Below are 18,511 nucleotides of genomic sequence, written 5' to 3'. Positions count from 1 at the left end.
AAGTGATATTCACGTTAAGCCATATTATTAGGTTGGTGCAAAAGAACTGTGGTTTTTGCCGTAAAAGTAGTAGCAAAAACCACAATTACTTTGGCACCAACCTAATAAAATTTAAAATGTACAGCATGTGAGCCTCCTAGTGTTTACTTACCTAGCACAGTTCAGTTTGTGGATGACATTTTAATAATAATAAGAATGACACTTGGCCTGTTTAGTAAAACACTCTGGTTCTGTAAGGGTCCTCTTCAAACTCTTAAGGACCCATAGGCACAGCGGTTAATAGGGTGGAGGACCATAGTCCCCTCATGTGGTAATAGGTATGAACATTCCAAAATGTTCTCATGAGTGGCATAGTCTGTTATCTCCTGCTGAGAAACGCTCTGTCAATGCATCATTTATTTTATGGAGAATCTCCTTATTGGTGCCATATGTTATATTCATCCCAGGGCCTCCCTGCCGAAAAAGGTCTGATGCTTTCAGGTTACCTATGATATCAGGTGCCAACAGGAGGATATCTACCGACATGCACAGAACCCAGACCCTGGAACAGGCAGTCGTGAGACTGGTCATATTCCACCCACGCGTTCAGTTTGCCAGGAACTAGCACAGCGAAAGTCTTAAATTCATACTTTTGTGGGACTAATTTAACTCTGGGGTTTTTATTTACTTAAGGAAGTTTCTGTGAAGCCTTGTGGACAGATTAGAAATATTTACTTACAAAATTGTACTTCAATTTGTCTCATTCTGACCATTGTCATCATCATGACAGAGATAATTTTAGAAAAGTTTGGTATTTGGCAATGTTTTCTATTTTCATTACTGTCTTACTTGGAAAGCTTAATACTATTTTATTATTCAGGTGCTGTGTTTGTATAGTTTGCATGAATGTGTTAGTGTTTCACTTATTCTATTCTCAAGTTGGTTTTGATTTATAATTATGGGTTTCTACATCGTCTTTCACAGATACATCTTCCTAGTCCTTCTGGTGCTGGGTCGTTTGCAATAGATGCCTGATTACAGATTCACTTCTTGCTTGTGTAGAATCTGTACAGCATTTTTAACCCTGTCCATAAGTTTATTTACAGAGTAAAGTTGCAGAAGTGTTGTGAGGACGTATTACTACTTGGACTAATACAATATTTCTGTTTGCTCTTTAGAGTTCATGGGCTGAAAAAGAAAGTATGTTAAAAAGATCAGAGAAGGTAATATGATTTTCCACACTGAACTGCATATTTGCAGCACCTGGTGTTTGCTTGCCCATTCTAATAATGTCTCTTTTTAGCAAAAGTAGCCATAGTCATAATCCCTCTTAACCAGGGAAACTGTTTCATTATGGCTGCAAAAACACATTCCAAGAGGGTTATGCATGATCGTTAACTAATGTGAGAAGGAACACTTGTTCAGGACAGCCATTTCAGATTACTGAGTTTTATTTAAATAAAGGGGAAGTTTCTAAGCCAAAGTCTCTCAATTGTATATGAAATTTCTTTTATTTTAAAAAACTTCTCTAGCTCTCAAAGCCTGTATCAGGTAGAGAGAAGGAAAAGAAAAATGGCCTGAGCTGTACCATATATTGAAAACAATGCATTGCTCCTGCTTACATTGCTATAAAATCATGGTCATTACCAATCTGAACTTGCTTTAATCAGTGAGTAGTGGTTTGACTGCTCTCATCCAGAGGATTTGGCAAATGGGAAGGGCTAGATGGAAAATCTTTTTGGCCTTTCAGGTCTTATAGTCTCTGTCACACTACTCAGCTCTGGTGTTGTAACACAAAAGCAGCCACAGACAATATGTAAATGACCAAATGTGACTGTTTTCCTATAAAACTTTATTTATGAAAAGAGGTGGCAGGCCTCATTTGGCCCACCGTCTATACTTTACCCATCCCAATCTAAAGTATTCATTATCTACAAGGAAAATGAAATAGCAAATGAGCTGAAAACCCTAAAAATTGGGAAACAGTTTATACATTGTATCCTTATTTCAGCCTCCATTTGATCAGTACCATCTACATACATGTGACTTTGCCAAAACTGTCAGGCTTAGTGCTGTTCTAGTACAGCAGCCTTGGGCCTATAGACATTGCCCTCATGTGGACATGTGTGGTGGAATGGATGATATCTTTGTGTGGACTCTGCTGCCTGTAGACAGCTCTGCCCTCAGCTTGCTGTGCTCTCTGAGGTTCCCACCATGGCCTGTGGGCATCGGGGGTTGACATGGGTACAGCTGTTGCACCATTCTTATCTGGGAAGGGTCTGACATCCTCATCACCAAAGGACCCCTCAACGTTCATCCCAGGCATTGCTGGAAATAAGCCAACAACTCTGGATCCTATGCAGAACACCTGCTACAATTCTCTTAGATAATGTGACAGTTATCTCTGATATGCTGTCAGTAAGTAGGTACAGCTGACTTGGCATTGTTTTAGTTATATTTACCTGTAACCACACTGGTGTCACCAAAATTAGACTGCAACACCTTGACAGAATGTGTGAGACACCCTCCATGGAGCTTAGGAGACACCCTGGTCTCGTGGAGCCACGTAGAGGCTCTCAGGGAGAACTGCTCCACTGCACTCTGTGGAACTCTTGCTTGCTTCCACTTCTGAAGTGCCATGTCCTGCCTGAGCAGCTGGCTCAGAGCCGATACCTGCCAGGCACTAATGGCACCCTCCATCCTACCTCTTAGGTGGCTTTTAGTTAATAGAGTTCATAGACTTTAACACTTTAAAAATAACGATGTTATTTGTGGGGGTGGTGTTTTCCCAGAGAGACAAAGAGTTCTTGAAGTCCACGTTTCTCCTGGTTTACCATGACTGCGTGCTCCCACTTCTCTACTCCACACGCCTACCCCCATTCAGGTGGGCAGACGAAGAGTCTGAGACTGCACGAGGGAAAGTTATCACTGACTTCCTTAAGCAAAACCAAGAAAACCAGGGTGCCCTCCAAGCTCTGCTGTCGCCAGACGGAATTCATGAACCTTTTGACCTTTCGGAGCAGACCTATGACTTCTTGGGTGAAATGAGAAAGAATGCAGTGTGACAGTGGCAGCCTCTAGCCCTCAGCTTCCCACGGAATCAGATGGATCCTCCACGATTACGTGAATAAAATGATGGAACCAAAAATCACTGTCACTTTACAACTTAGGTTTTACTCTTTTCTTTCTACGGACCATCTAACTGATAAGGGTCTAGTATCCAAGATATTTAAATTTATGAGTGTTAATAAAATGTATCTTGTTCAATGAAGAGGAAGTTAAAGTGATCCATTTGAGAAAGTTGTATCACTTAATTCAGTCTGATACTTGAATATGATTTACCCTAATTAAGTACAAAAGCAGAATCACTTTTGCCTTTTCAAATCAAGAAAATAAGTGCTCTGTCAAAAGAACAAAAACAGACTTTCAGGCACTGGAGACTGGAGTTGATTCACCCGTTCAGAGAAGAAGGATGAGGTACTCAGGTTTTGTTGCATTTCACATAAACTTGTGACTGCTGGTAAAATGTCCCAAGTCTTTCCTTTTAGTGATAAATAGTAACAGCCTGCGTTATTGAGCACCTACTGTGTGCCCAAGCATTTCTCATTAACCCGGTTAATCCTCACACCTGCTATAGGAGATAGGTACTGTTTTTTTTTTTTTATTACTGCTGAAGGCCAAATAGGTGAAGTAATTTGCCTAAGATCACAGCTAATAAGTGGCATAGCTAATATTCCAAGTAAAGATACTGTGTATAATTTTCTACAGCCTAAGATGTTCTGCCTCATCAGTGCAAACCTTTTAGAATTCCATATGAAAATAAAACATGAGAAAGAGTTTAACCTAAATAATTAGAATCCCATTAGAGGTACTTTCTTTTGATGGCATGCTGTCTTAAAAGAGCCATTTATTTTTAGAGATCTGTCATATTATGAAACTTCTGGGCTATCCTAGCTAACTTACCCTAAACCCTTAACCTAAATTTACCTTGAGCCCCAGTCTCAGAAATTAACATGGTATGAAAGTGTTTCCAGACCAGGTGCAGTGGCTCATGCCTGTAATCCCAGCACTTTGGGAGGCCAAGGTGGGTGGATCACCTGAGGTCAGGAGTTCGAGACCAGCCTGGCCAACACCAGCTCTACTAAAAACACAAAATTAGCTGGGTGTGGTAGTGCGTGCCTGTAATCCCAGCTACTTGGGAGGCTAAGGCAGAAGAATTGTTTGAACCTGGGAGGCGGAGGTTGCAGTGAGCCAAGATTGCACCATTGCACTCCAGCCTAGGCAACAAGAGCGAAACTCCGTCTCAAAAAGAAGAAAGGGTTCCCAGCCACAAATGTGACAAGTGAGAACTGGGCCTTGGAAAAGAGATTTCATTCTCCAGGAACTCATTTCAGGAGATCTCTCCCCATGCGTGCCCTTCTGCCCTCAACCACACAATACAAAGCTGAGTGCGGCAAACACCTTCCTTTTGCCCATCAGCTGCCTGGGCACACTTACAAAGTGGTGCTCCCACTTCTCTAGCCCCGTGGCCCTCCCCAGCTCCTGCTCCCAGGGAGATAGTTTCATTTTTTCCAATGGAGGTGGCAAGTGTGGACAGAGACTTTTTCCTACTCCTATTGAGTTGCCTCCTCTTACTCTTAGTCCCCTGCCGTCCTGTTTTTGAAAGAACATGAGCCCATGTCACTCCTCACTGTGAAAGTCATTTCTTTGTAGAAATGACTTTTAATTTCTAAGCTCCACCCTTTTATTTTTATTTATTTATTTTTTGAGGAAGGTCTCACTCTGTCACCTAGGCTGTAGTGCAGTGGTGCAATCACAGTTCACTGTAGCCTCGACTTCCCCGGGCTCAGGTGATCTCCCACCTCAGCCTCCTGAGTAGCTGAGAGCACACACACGTGCCACCATGCTTGGCTAATTTTTGTGTTTTTTATTGTAGAAACAGGGTCTCACTATGTTGCCCAGGCTGGTCACGAACTCCTGGACTCAAGCAATTCTCCTGCCTCAGTCTCCCAAAGTGCTGGGATTTCAGAGCGACCATGCTTGGCCATCTTTTTATTTTTTTTAACCATTTGGCTTATTCTTAGTGTTAAGCCAGGGGTGGGGCATTTTGAGTGAAAGAAAATGCTAGTGCATTTCTTTGAGTGCATGTACAACATGAAGGAAGAGAAGGCTTTTTTTAGAATGCATTTTCCAAGACTGTCTTCCATGTTCATTTGAGAAGTGTCATGAGCTGACAAATGTGGACAACTTCATAGTTTCTGACACATTAGGAAAGTATGGGAGCACCAGAGAAAAAGCTTAAGTGAAGCTTAGGCCAGAAAGTGAGGTACATATGGAAGGGAGGGACCCAGGGGTGTGGGCATTTCTACCATTAAGAGACTCCACCTTCTCTTCAGTCAGTGGAATCTTTTTTTTTTTTTTTCAAACAACAAAATCTCTGTGACTTTAAATGCCACTTACTGGCTTCCAAAACAGGAAAAGGTTGTCAGGGAGCCAAAAACATCCTGGAAATGAGTCCTCATGGGTCTGTGTCAAGGAGAATGACTTCAGCAACTCACTGAATTAATAGTAAGTTGTGGGGGGCGGGCAGCAGCAGGGTGACCAGCAGACCTTTGCCGAGTGACCACACATGTGGTGCCCACCTGCGAGGCCAGGGGGACTCACCACACCGAACCATGGGAGGGCGGGCAGGGCGGGGTGTCTGAACTGTAAACTAGGTGGCCCACTCCTCCCCACCCTCCCAACCTCTTAATTGGTTGAGTGTCATATCCGTCAGGTCTGCAGAGGTGAAAAATGTTGCAACTCGCTTGCCTGGGTGCTTGGAATGAAAGTCTAGGGTCAAAGGCAGATATTAAAGAGCAGGTAGAGTCTGTCTTCAATGTGTAGGATCTAATATGCAAGGCCAGAGCAACTCACATAAAACCAGTTGAAATACATAACCCTGTGTACAAATGGAGCAAGTTTGACTTGCCAACCCGGTAGCAGTTGGGAAACTATCAGTTTAACAGAGGAAGCCAGCAGTGTCCTCTGCCAGTTGAGGGCTTTTTCAATTTGCAACATTAAAGGATATCCTTTGCTGTGAACTGCCTCAGCTTCCTCTTGTGTGAAGCATTCTAAGTTGGGAGGCTTTCTTGGGGTGTGGAGGTGATCAAAGACAGCTGTCACCTAGCTGCTGTGATCTGTTTCCTCAAAGAGGCAGCGAAAGAACCTAACTTAGGGCACTTTGCATCTAAGTGTTACAATTGTCCATTCCTCCTTTACTTAATAAGTGTTAAGCACCTGCCATGCTCCAGGCACAGCATTGGGCTTTGAAGACAGAGTGAGAACAATCCTGGCAAGATCTCTGCCCTTACAATACATGAGGTGGAGAGTAATCACCCAAACACAAAAACTAGTTCCAGCAGTACTATGGCCAGGGCTGTTAGTGGCCGTGTGGCAGGCACGAAGTCAATGGTAAGTGTACAGTTATTCCTTCCTATCCTCACTCTTCCTCTCCCAACGCCACTTTCTGTTGTTGGGGACCAGTTAGATTTAAAAGATTTTCAAATGAATCCCCTCACTATTTGAACTGCCACATTTACTACCTGAAACTCAAGGACACATGGATTTGGTAGCACTGTATCCCTCAAAACTCAAACTTGCTCTCTGAATTCTGATATTTGAATGCAGTAACCAAGTCAATTTGGATAAAGAAGGGTGGGTATAAAGATAAATGAATGGGCCAGGCACAGTTGCTCACACCTTTGGGAGGCCAAGGCAGGCAGGGTGCTTGAACCCTGGCATGCAAGACTAGCCTAGGCAACATGATGAGACCCTATCTCAACAAAAAATCCAAAAATTAGCCGGGTATGGTGGCACAGGTCTGTAGTTCCAGCTACTCGGGAGACTGAGTTGGAGGATTACTTGAGCTGAGGAGGTTGAGCCTGCAGTGAGTTGTGATCTTCCCACTGCACTCCAGCCTGGGCGACAGGAAACCCTGTCTCAAAAAAATAGTAAGTGAATGGCAAGTGAAAGGCTATGGGCTATACTGTCTCATAGGCAGGAAAATGGAGGTTGAGGATGTTCTGCTCAGTGACGGCTGATACTGAATGAGGCGTGCAGGTCTGTGTGCAGCATTATGAAAAATCATTAATGGAATACGGCTCACACTTGGGACTTTGATAGTGTGTCTGTCATTTAGCCCTTTTCTGATACTCTGTAAGACAGACTGGACCTTAACCTGCTCATTTGCATCTGACTTTGCCAGAAAAGATTAACTTTGCAGAACTTTGTCCTTTCAAAGAGACCATTTTGGGGAATAAAAAGGTCTCCATGCTTTCTGAGCTCTTCTCCAGGTAGGAATCTCTGGATGACCGACCCAGACATTATCCCATTGAGTCCTTCGTTTTTCCTGGCAGCTGTTCTGTACTTGCCCAACTCCAGGGACACAAGAAACCAGACTCAGTTCTGCCTCATGGCTACGAACATTAATCACAGGGTCTTCCTGAGTCTATCAGTGTGTGCATTCTATCTACCCCATTTGACAGCTAAAGAGACCTTGATTTGTAGAAATAATAGTTGCAATCTAGTTGTGTCTAGCAGGCCAGAACCAGTGAACATGTGTGTTCTTGCAGCAGAAAACGGGAGAGCTCTGCTCCTACTTCTACAGTGGGAGGCTACTGTAGTGGACCTCTGGTGTTTCTGCTACCCAGCCTTCATATACTTCTCTCTTCTCCACCTTGAGTGTCATTGTTCAAGTCACTGGATGAAGTCTCACCAGAAGCCATTATTACCTCTCAACTTCTCACTTCCTAAGGTAATAAGTTCCTTTCATCACTAAAGCCAGTTGGAATGGGTTTTTATAACATTTGTTATTGAAAGAATCCCAATGGATACAACTGTCTATTCTTTCTCCCAAGTATCTCTGGATTTCTTCTGGCCTGTCTCTTCTTTTTCATGCAACTAGTAAATTGTTTCTGAAAAATAGTAAAGCAATTTCTTAGTGGGAAAGGAGTTTAATAAAGAGGAGTCAAAAAAAGAGATAAGCAGTTGTCTTCAAAGTCTTTATGACTGTTTTCACGACTGTTTCAATCATTCAAAAACATTTATTCAAAAACATTTATTGAGTACCTTTTGTGTACCAGACAGTATTCAAGATGGTGGACATGGCTGTGGTTCACCACATGAACAAAGTTTTGATTCTCCTTAAGCCCACATCCTAGAGAGGAGCAGGGGCAGGGAGACAAACAATAGGCAAATTAGTAAATCAGGGAAATCTTGGGTAGTGAAAAGTGCTTGAAGAGTTAAGCAGGATATTGCAATTTGGGCTCTGGTCAAGTAGAGAAGGATACTCCTCCTCTTCCTTTCACTAAATGCAATTAACAGCCCTGGACAGAATGCATGGAGAAGCTGAGGATTCTAGAAAAAAAAAAAGCAGGAATATTTTGGAAGGAAACCAGAATTCAAAGCACTACTAAGCTGTTGGTGAGTTTCCCGTTTTCTTTCCTCTGGTACCTCTCAGCCAGGGTCAGAGGCCACCTGAAACCCAGAACTGTACACAGGATGCAGACAAAGACATCTCTAAAAGAATCCCTGTTTCTGGTCTGAGGAATGGGAAAGAGAGCCCCAAAGAGTCAGAGGGAGTATAGAAAATCTCTGTGTTTTGTTTGTTTGTTTATTCTTCCTCAGCCCCTGGGCAATCAAGTGACAGTGATGGTGGCAGTGGAAGTAGCAGCCAGGCAGGTACCTGGAACTCTGAGAAAGGGGAACCTTTGTCTCTGACCACAGGAACCATGATCCTAAAAGGATGGAGGGAATAATTGTTACCTTTGTCTCTCTCTCTCTCTCTCTTTCTCTCTCTCTCTCCTCGCTCCCCACCACCCAAACCCCAACACACACATTGCTTTGGTCCCGAACATAGACACAGTCACAAGAAGTGCACAGCAGAGGAGGAAAATGAAAACCCTGGTCTTTAGCCAGAGGACCAAGGCATATCTTCATTTCTTAATATGCTAATTGCTTCAGAAGGTGGAGGTGGCTCAGGGCCTCTCAACTTGAGACTAAGGGGTTATGGGTTGTATTATTATCTCCATTTCATAGATATGAGCCTAAGAAGGTTGTTTTTCTTCTTTCTTAAGCTTTTCCTACTATTGCCATGTCCATGGGCAAGTCAAAGGTATCCTACAGCCTGTAAGAGTGTCACAGTGCTTATTTGCAACCTTTAAGAGAGGTGGCAAGATGTGAGATTCATGGAGAAATCTCTGCTTTGCTTGGATTAATCCTGTAAACAAGGTGGTGTAGGTGAGATTGGGGTTGGCAGGTGGGATTAGGGTCTCCCTCCCTTCCTAGTTTCCATAGCCTGGAGAAAAGGGATGATCAGTCTGGTTTGAGATCCACTGGGGGGTTCATTGCCTTTCTTTGCAATGCCTTTGCTCTTAGCTTCATTTGTCCAAACTCCTCTCTCCCTTGGCTCTCCCCAGACCAGGCAAAGGCTGAGCTGGCTGATCTCCCCACCTGTGGCCCAGAGAGCAGGACCTGGAATTCACCATTTCTGCTAATGAGATCAGGACATGGGCTCTTCCAATTAATCCAGCCCTCACGCAGTCTTCCCCACATGCTCTCCACACCAGGGAGCAGCAGGGGGCAGGAAGAAGGGACCCCAATCCCGAGCATCTGAGCACACTCTTTCAGGGTGGGTTGGGAAAATGAAGGTTCGCCAGTTCAAAGGCGGAGGGGAAATGGTTCAGCCTTTGGGACTTGTATTTGGTGTGAAAGGAGTTGCTCGCCTCTGGGTCACAGCCCTGCATTCAGCTCCCCTACTTGCCTGGGAGTCAGGAAGAAACTTCTTGGCCCCAAGCCCAGTTAGGGGCAAGGCACTGGCTGGAAGGAAGGTCAGGGAAGGAAGGAGGTTGTCCGCTAGAGGCAGCGGCCAGCCAGCCCAGCCCTTCTCTGGTGCCTGCTGGTGTGGTCCTCTCCCAGAGAGTGGGGGGCCTTCCTCCATCTGCCCCATGAGGAAAAGAACAGTGGAGGACCATGGAAAGGGATCCAGAGAAAGAAGGAAACACCAAGTCCCAGGGGCATGAGCTGGAAGGGAGGGCTGCTCCTCCAGGGGAGGCTGGGGACTGAGAGCTGCCACCAAGAGTGGAGAAGGAGGGAGCTGGGCAAGACCCAGCATTGTTAGTAACCAGCTCTATGGCCTTGAGTTGACCTCACTGATTCTCAGTCTCCTCACTTGGAAAAGGGCAAAACAGCCACGTGCAGACCGTGGTGGGCACCCGGGCTGTCCGCAGATAGCTTGGCTCATTGCTGGTCCTCAGTACACAGCCCTCATAGCCAAGCAGCCTGAGCCTACACTCTGGGCCCAGGGGAGTGACTGTCGCTGGCATCCCCTAGAATAACAGGCTCCAGGAGTCAAAGATTCCTTAGTTGGAAAGGTCTAGAAAGAGACTCCCGCTCTGCTCCCTCCTGCACCAGCGCTGTGCCCCCTGCCGGCCAGGCAGAGCCGTTGGATGCCGCTGGCCCGCTCACTGAGGATCTGTTGGCTTCAGCGAGTGGAAGGACCTGCTCGGCTGGAACTTTTTTTTTCCCCTCCCAGACGACGTCCGATGGGTGTGTCGGGCAGGAGGTGATATTTGACGGGCTGCGCGCGGGCGAGCTGCCGCGGAGTGCCCAGCAAGGGCTGACAGCATGGCCGCGCCCGACCCGCCGGTCACCAGCTACGCCCCGTCCGATGTGCCCTCGGGGGTCGCGCTGCTCCTCACCATCCCTTTCGCCTTCTTCCTGCCTGAGCTGGTGAGTGCGGCCCCCCGGCCACCTGCAGAGAGAGAGAAAGGGGGAAACCGGCCTCGGCCCCAGACCGGACCGCGCCGAGAGAAGGGGGACCGAGCGCAGGGGCTGCGGTGGCTGCGAGTCTCCCACCGGGCGCACAGCGGGGTGCAGCTGTACTCAAGAGACAGATCCCACTCTGTGCCCCGTCTGATGCCGCCGGGGGGTTCCGCCCTCCAAAACAAAACCCACTTGGGTGTGGAGGCCTGGGGGACGTTGCTAAAATGTTCAGGATTCCCAGGAAAATGTTGGAAATGAATTATAATTACATGGCTTATTTTGTCCAACTATTTGTGCCTTTCTGGTTTGAAGTGGGGAGACTGTGTTTCCCTCTGAGAGCAGATTTTCTTAATTGTCATGTCTGCAGACTTTGAACTTTAACTTTTGTGGGGTCCCCCACACAAGATAACTATGGCAGCATCTGCCATAAAACAGTCGTGTGAGGCACCCAGGTTGCAAATGAGAACCTGTCCCTGTGTTACTCTCTGGGGCGCCCTGCGGCTGAGTCGTGGCCCTGATCCCTGGGAAGCCTGCCTGCTCCCATCTGCAGAGCTGTGCATACGCAGTGTTCCGCACTGCACAAGTCCCCTCTGAACTGGCTGGTACCACATCCTTTTCACGGAGGAGCACACTCAAGTCTGGGGTCCAATCAGGGCGAAAGAGTGTGTTTTGGTTTTCCAGCACCTTCTGAAATATCTAACTTGTGGGTGGTATTTTCTTACCTGCCCTGAATTTGGCAGTGCTGTCTCTGAGCAGGGAGGAAAAGATAGAAAGTGGATCTACTTTTAAATCGGACGTGACCGGCTCTTCTTACTCTGGTCATCTGCCTGCAAAGTTGGGCCTGATCGAGCCACTTTTAGGCAAACTGGCTAATAGGTGGCCATTGATGGCAACCAGAAAGAGAACCAGGTAGGGTGGGCCTAGCATCTGAGTGGCTCCAGTTGAAACTCCACCTAAGAGGCAGGTTTCTGCCAAGGCTACCATCCCCAGCACAGCATGGGCATGCTGCCAGACTGATGCCATAACCATGCTCTGATGAGTCCTATGTGCCAGGCCCTGGGTGTGCCCCTCACCTTGGAACAGTCGCATGGGCGGCCGGGGTACTGGTTGACTTTGCCTCTTTTTATTGAGCCTGTGGTTTATGTCAGTCCTGCAAGCCCCTGGTGACAGGGCACTGCCTCCTGGTGATTTCCTGTCTGCCAGGGAGAAACTGTGAGCATTTCCTCCCCACAGTTGGATGGTAGCCTCAGCAAGGAGGGACCTTCTGAACTCTCCAGGCAAGGGAGGGGTCCAGGCCTGCCACCAAGAGTTGGACCTCAAAGAACAGGCATTCGTAGGCTGGGGGGAAAGAGAGGGAAAGCCCTAGAGGCCAGGGGAGAAGTCCTGGAAGCAGGCTAGAGGCACGGTGTTTCTGGAATCAGGACAGCACCCAGGGTGAGAACTGTGAGAGGTCATGGTGGCTCCACCTGCCCTGCTCCTGCCAGTGAAACTCCTGGAAGAGCAAAGTGCATGCTCGTGTTGGGCTCTGAGGCCTTATGTGTTGTGGGAGGTGAGGGGCTCAATGACAATCAAAATTGACATTGGCCCAATTGTCTTCATTTCTTCATTTATTTGTATTGTTAAGTAATGAGAGATTTACAGTAAAGCTGCAATAATAGTATAGAAAGTTCTGTGTACTCTTCCCTCAGCTGCCCCTAATGCCTGTATCTTCCATGGTACAACTTTTAAAATCAGGAAACACTGATACTGTGCTATCAAGTACTCTATAAACCTACTTCAGTTTTGCTAATTTCCTCACTGATGTCCTTTTTCTGGTCAGGATCCTGGCCAGGATCCCCCATGGCACTTAGTTGTCATAGCTCCTTCATCTCCTTTAATCTGGTACAACCTGGGTCCTTACCTTGCCACTTCTGAAGAGTACTGATTAGTTTTTTTTTTTTTTGCTTTTGAAAAATTTATTTTTCCATAAGTTATTGGGGTACAGGTGGTATTTGGTTACATGAGTAAGTTCTTTAGTGGTGATTTGTAAGATTTTGGTGCACTCATCATCCATGTATACACTGCACCATATTTGTAATCATATATATGTATATCTCACAGTTTCTTTACCCACCCATTGATTGATGAGCATTTTGATTGGTTCCACAATTTTGCAATTGTGAATTGTGCTGCTATAAACATGTGTGTGCAAGTATCTTTCTTGAATCATGACTTCTTTTCCTCTGGATAGATACCCAATAGTGGGGTTGCTGGATCAAATGGTAGTTCTACTTTTAGTTCTTTAAGGAAACTCCATACTGTTTTCCATAGTGGATGTACTAGTTTACATTCCCACCAGAAGGATAGAAGTATTCCCTGTTCACCACATCCATACCAACATCTGCTGTTTTTTGATTTTTTGATTATGGCCATTTTGCAGGAGTGAGATGGTATCACATTGTGGTTTTGATTTGCATTTCCCTGATCATTAGTGATGTTGAGCATTTTTTCATGTCTGTTCCCCATTTGTATATCTTCTTTTGAGAATTGTCTATTCATGTCCTTGGCCCACTTTTTGATGGCATTTTTTGTTTTTTTCTTACTGATTTGTTTGACTTCATTGTAAATTCTGAATATTAGTCCTTTGTCAGATGTATAGATTGTGAAGATTTTCTCCCACTCTGTGGGTTTTCTGTTTACTCTGCTGTCTGTTCCTTTTGCTGTGCAAAAGCTCTGTAGTTTAATTAGGTCCCAGCTATTTATCTTTGTTTGTATTGCATTTGCTCTTGGGTTCTTGGTCATGAAATCCTTGCCTAAGCCAGTATCTAGAAGGGTTTTTCCAATGTTATCTTCTAGAATTTTTGTAGTTTCAGGTCTTAAGTTTAAGTCCTTGATCCATCTTGAGTTGATTTTTGTATAAGGTGAGAGACGAAGATCCAGTTTCAATCTCCTACATGTGAGTAGCCAATTATCCCAGCACCATTTGTTGAAAAGGATGTCCTTTCCCCATATTATGCTTTTGTTTGCTTTGTCCAAGATCAGTGGGCTGTAAGTATTTGGGTTTATTTCTGGGTTCTCTATTCTGTTCCATTGCTCTGTGTGCCTGTTTTTATACCAGTACCATGCTGTTTTGGTAACTATGGCCTTACAGTATAGTTTGAAATCAGGTAGTGTCATGCTTCCAGAATTTTTTTTTTTTTTTGCTTAGTCTTGCTTTGGCTATGCTGGCCCTTTTTTGGTTCTATGAATTTTAGAATTGTTTTTTCTAATTCTGTGAAGAATGATGGTGGTATTCTGATGGGAATTGCATTTAATTTGTAGATTGCTTTTGGCAGTATGGTTATTTTCACAATATTGATTCTAACCATCCATGAGCATGGGATGTGTTTCCATTTGTTTGTGTCATCTGATTTCTTTCAGCAGTGTTTTGTAGTTTTCCTTGTAGAGGTCTTTCAACTCCTTTGTTAGTTATATTCGTAAGTATATTATTATTATTATTGTTATTATTATTTGCAACTATCATGAAAGGGGTTGAGCTCTTGATTTGATTCTCTGCTTGGTTGCTGTTGGTATATAGAAAAGCTACTGATTTGTGTACATTAATCTTGTATCCAGAAACTTTTGCTGAATTCTTTATCAGTTCTAGGAGCTTTCCGGAAGAGTCTTCAGGGTTTTCAATTTAAACGATCTTATCGACAGCAAACAGTGACAGTTTGACTTCCTCTTTACTGATTTGCATGCCCTGTATTTCTTTCTCTTGTCTGATTTCTCTGGCTAGGACTTCCAGTACTATGTTGAAGAGGAGTGGTGAGAGTGGGCATCCTTGTCTTGTTCCAGTTCTCAGAGGGAATGCTTTCAACTTTTCCCCATTCAGTATTATGTTGACTGTGGGTTTGTCATAGATGGCTTTTATTACATTAAGGTATGTCCCTTGTATGCTGATTTTGCTGAGAGTTTTGACCATAAAGGGATGCTGGATTTTGTCGAATGCTTTTTCTGCATCTATTGAAATGATCGTGTGATTTTTGTTTTAAATTCTGTTCATGTGGTGTATCACATTTATTGACTTGCATATGTTAAACCATCTTTGCATCTCTGGTATGAAACCCACTTGATCATGGTGGATTATCTTTTTGATATGTTGTTGGATTATCTTTTTGATATGTTGTTGGATTCAGTTAGCTACCATTTTGTTAAGGATTTTAGCATCTATGTTCATCAAAGATATCAGTCTGTAGTTTTCTTTTTTGGTTATGTCCTTTCGTGGTTTTGATATTAGGGTGATGCTGGCTTCATAGAATGAATTAGGGAGGGTTCCTTTGTTCTCTATCATGTGGAATAATGTCAAAAGGATTGGTATCAATTCTTCTTTGAATATCTGGTAGAATTCTGCTGTGAATCCATCTGTTCTTGGACTTTTTGTCAGTAATTTTTAAATTACTGTTTCAATCTTGCAGCTTGTTATTGATCTGTTTAGTGTACTAATTCTTCCTGATTTAAGCTAGGACGGCTGTATTTTTCTAGGAATTTATCCATCTCTTCTAAGTTTTCTAGTTTTTTGTGCATAAAGATGTTCCTAATAGCCTTGAATGATCTTTTGTATTTCAGTGGTGTCAATTGTAATATCTCCTGTTTCGTTTCTTAGTGATGTTATTTGGATTTTCTCTCTTCTTTCCTTGGTTAATCTTGCTAATAGTCTATTAATTTTATTTATCTTTTCAAAGAACCAGCTTTTTATTTCATTTATCTTTTATGTTTTTTGTTTGTTTGTTTGTTTCAATTTCATTTAGCTCTACTCTGATCTTGGTTATTCCTTTCTTCTGCTGGGTTTGGGTTTGGCTTGTTCTTGTTTCTCTAGTTCTTGAGGTGCGACCTTAGATTGTCTGTTTGTACTCTTTCAGACTCTTTGATGTAGGTGTTTAGGGCTATGAACTTTCCTCTTAACACTGCCTTTGTTATATACCAGAGGTTTTGATAAGTTGTGTCATTATTGTCATTCAGTTTGAAGAATTTTTAAATTTCCATCTTGATTTTATTTTTGACTCAATGCTTTCAGAAGCAGGTTATTTAATTTCCATGTATTTGAATGGTTTTGAAGGTTACTTTTGGAGTTGATTTCCAGTTTTATTCTACTGTGGTCTGAGAGAGTGCTTGATATAATTTCAATTTTCTTAAATTTATCAAGTCTCGTTTTATGGCCTGTCATATGGTCTATCTTGGAGAAAGTTCCGTGTGCGTTGAATAGAATGTGTATTCTGTGGTTGTTGGATGAAATGTTCCGTCAGTTGTAATATCTGCTGTTTTGTTTCTGTTAAGTCCATTTGTTCCAAGGTATAGTTTAAATCCATTGTTTCTTCATTGACTTTCTGTCATGATGGCCTGTCTAGTGCTATTGGTGGAGTATTGAAGTCCCCCACTATTATTGTGTTGCTGTCTATCTCATTTCTTAGGTCTATTAGTAATTATTTTATAAATTTGGGAGCTCCAGTGTTAGGTACATATATGTTTAGGATTGTGATATTTTTCTGTTGGACAAGGCCTTTTATCATTATATACTGTCCCTCTTTATCTCTTTTAACTGATGTTACTTTAAAGTTTGTTTGATACGAGAATAGCTGCCCTTGCTCACTTTTGGTGTCCATTTCCATGAAGTGCCTTTTTCCACCCTTTTACTTTATGTGAGTCCTTATGAGTTAGGTGAGTCTCCTGAAGGCAGCAGATAGTTTGTTGGTGAGTTCTTATCCATTCTGCGGTTTTGTGTCTTTAAAGTGGAACATTTAGACCATTTACATTCAATATTAGTATTGAAATGTGAGGTACCATTGCATTCATCATGCTCTTTGTTGCCTCTCTACTTTGGTTTTGGTTTTGCTTTTTAACTTGTATTTTTGTTTTATAGGTCCTGTGTGATTTATGCTTTAAAGAGGTTCCATTTTGATGTGTTTCCAGTATTTGTTTCAAGATTTAGAGCTCCTTTTAGCAGTTGTTGTAGTGGTCGTTTGGTAATGGCAAATTCTGTCAGCATTTGTTTGTCTGAAAACAACTGTATCTTTCCTTCATATGTGATGCTTAGTTTCACTGGATATAAAATTCTTGGCTGATAATTGTTTTGTTTGAGGAAGCTGAAGATAGGTCCCCAGTCCCTTCTAGGTTATAGCGTTTCTGCTGAGAAATCTGCTGCTAATCTGATAGCTTTTCCTTTATAGATTACCTGGTGCTTTTGTCTCACAGCTCTTAAGAGCCTTTCCTTCGTCTTAGCTTTGGATAACCCGATGACAATGTACCTAGGCAAAGATCTTTTTGTGATGAATTTCCCAGGTGTTCTTTGTGCTTCTTGTATTTGGCTGTCTAGGTCTCACAAGTCTGGGAAAGTTTTCCTCGGTTATTCCTCCAAATATGTTTTCCAGGCTTTTAGAATTCTCTTCTTCCTCAGGTACACCAATTATTCTTAGGCTTGGTCGTTTAACATACTCCCAGACTTCTTGGAGGCTTTGCTCATATTTTCTCTTTTTTTTTTTCTTTGTCTTCATTGGATTGGGTTAATAATTCAAAGACCTTGTCTTTGAGCTCTGAATTTCTTTCTTCCACTTGTTAAATTCTATTGCGAGACTTCCCAGAGCATTTTGCATTTCTAAAAGTGTGTCCAAAGTTTCCTGAATTTTTGACTGTTTTTTCTTTAAGCTATCTATTTCCATGAATATTTCTCCCTCCACTTGTATCATTTGTTGGACTTCGTTTGCATTGGGCTTCACCTTTTTCTGGTCCCTCCCTGTTTAGCTTAATAACTAATCTCTTGAATTCTTTTTCAGGTGAATCAGGAATTTCTTCTTGGTTTGGCTCCATTATTGGTGAACTAGTGTGATTTCGGGGGGTATTGTAGAGCCTTGTTTTGTCATATTACCAGGGCTGGTTTTCTGGTTCCTTCTCATTTGGGTAGGCTCTGTCAGAGGGAAGGTCTAAGCTAAAGGCTGTTGTTCAGATTCTTTTGTTCTACAAGGTGTTCCCTTGATGTAGTACTTTTCCCCCTTTCCTATGGATGTGGCTTCCTGTGAGCTGAACTGCAGTGATTGTTGTCTCTCTTCTGGATCTAGCCACCCAGTGAATTTACCTGGCTCCGGGCTGGTACTCTGGATTGTCTGCACAGAGTCCTGTGATATGGACCGTCTATGGGTCTCTCAGCCATGGATACCAGTGCCTGCTCTGGTGGAGGTGGGAGAGGGTGCAGTGGACTCTGTGAGCATCCTTAACTTTGGTGGCTTAATGGTCTATTTTTGTGCTGGTTGGCCCCCTGCCAGGAGGTGGCACTTTCCAGAAAGCAACAGCTGTAGTAGTATGGAGATGGACCAGTGGTAGGTGGAGCCCTAGAACTCCCAAGATTATATGCCCTCTGTCTTCCACTAGAGTGGATAGGGAAGGACCATCAGATGGGGACAGGGCTGGGCATGTCTGAGCTCAGACTCTCCTTGGATGAGTTTTGCTGTGGCTGCTGTGAGGGGTGGAGGTGAGATTTCCAAGTTACCGGAGTTGTGCACCTAGGAAGATTATGGCTGCCTCTGCTGAGTCATGCAGATTGTCAGGGAAGTGGGGGAAAGCTGGCAGTCACAGGCCTCACCCAGCTCCCACATAAACCAAATGGCCGGTTTCACTCCCACTGTGTCCCTCACAACAGCCCCAAGTCCTGCCCCAAGGCAGAGGGCAGGATGGGTTTGAAAACTTGCCCAGGGCTATCCTCCTCCCAAAGCAAGAGAAA

The 18,511-nt window shown here is 43.7% G+C and overlaps 2 protein-coding genes across 7 annotated transcripts in view; both read left to right on the top strand.

Moving 5' to 3' along the window:
* Nucleotides 1-3,141, top strand: part of NPHP1 (nephronophthisis 1 (juvenile)) — a 70,625-nt gene extending 67,484 nt beyond the window's left edge. For all 4 annotated transcript variants that reach the window (XM_011926387.1, XM_011926386.1, XM_011926385.1 and 1 more), the window contains 2 exons: nt 1,158-1,202; nt 2,772-3,141. In XM_011926387.1, coding sequence (XP_011781777.1) covers nt 1,158-1,202; nt 2,772-3,044 — 318 coding nt within the window. In that variant the 3' untranslated portion in view covers nt 3,045-3,141. The remainder of the gene's footprint in view (nt 1-1,157; nt 1,203-2,771) is intronic.
* Nucleotides 3,142-8,328: 5,187 nt separating this feature from the next.
* The window catches only part of MALL (mal, T-cell differentiation protein-like), a 33,650-nt gene continuing 23,467 nt past the window's right edge, over nt 8,329-18,511 (top strand). The window contains exons 1-2 of one of the 3 annotated variants that reach the window (XM_011926382.1): nt 8,330-8,442; nt 10,553-10,749. In XM_011926382.1, the coding sequence (XP_011781772.1) occupies nt 10,645-10,749 (105 nt within the window). In that variant the 5' untranslated portion in view covers nt 8,330-8,442; nt 10,553-10,644. Of the gene's footprint in view, nt 8,443-9,879; nt 10,750-18,511 lie in introns of those variants that run through there. The other 2 variants (XM_011926383.1, XM_011926381.1) reach the window with 2 other exon arrangements.

Source organism: Colobus angolensis, unplaced genomic scaffold, assembly GCF_000951035.1.
Source record: "Colobus angolensis palliatus isolate OR3802 unplaced genomic scaffold, Cang.pa_1.0 Scaffold682, whole genome shotgun sequence".
Lineage (NCBI taxonomy): Eukaryota > Metazoa > Chordata > Mammalia > Primates > Cercopithecidae > Colobus > Colobus angolensis.
Note: the sequence above shows the minus strand (reverse complement) of the source record. Positions and strands in the feature narration are given on the sequence as shown.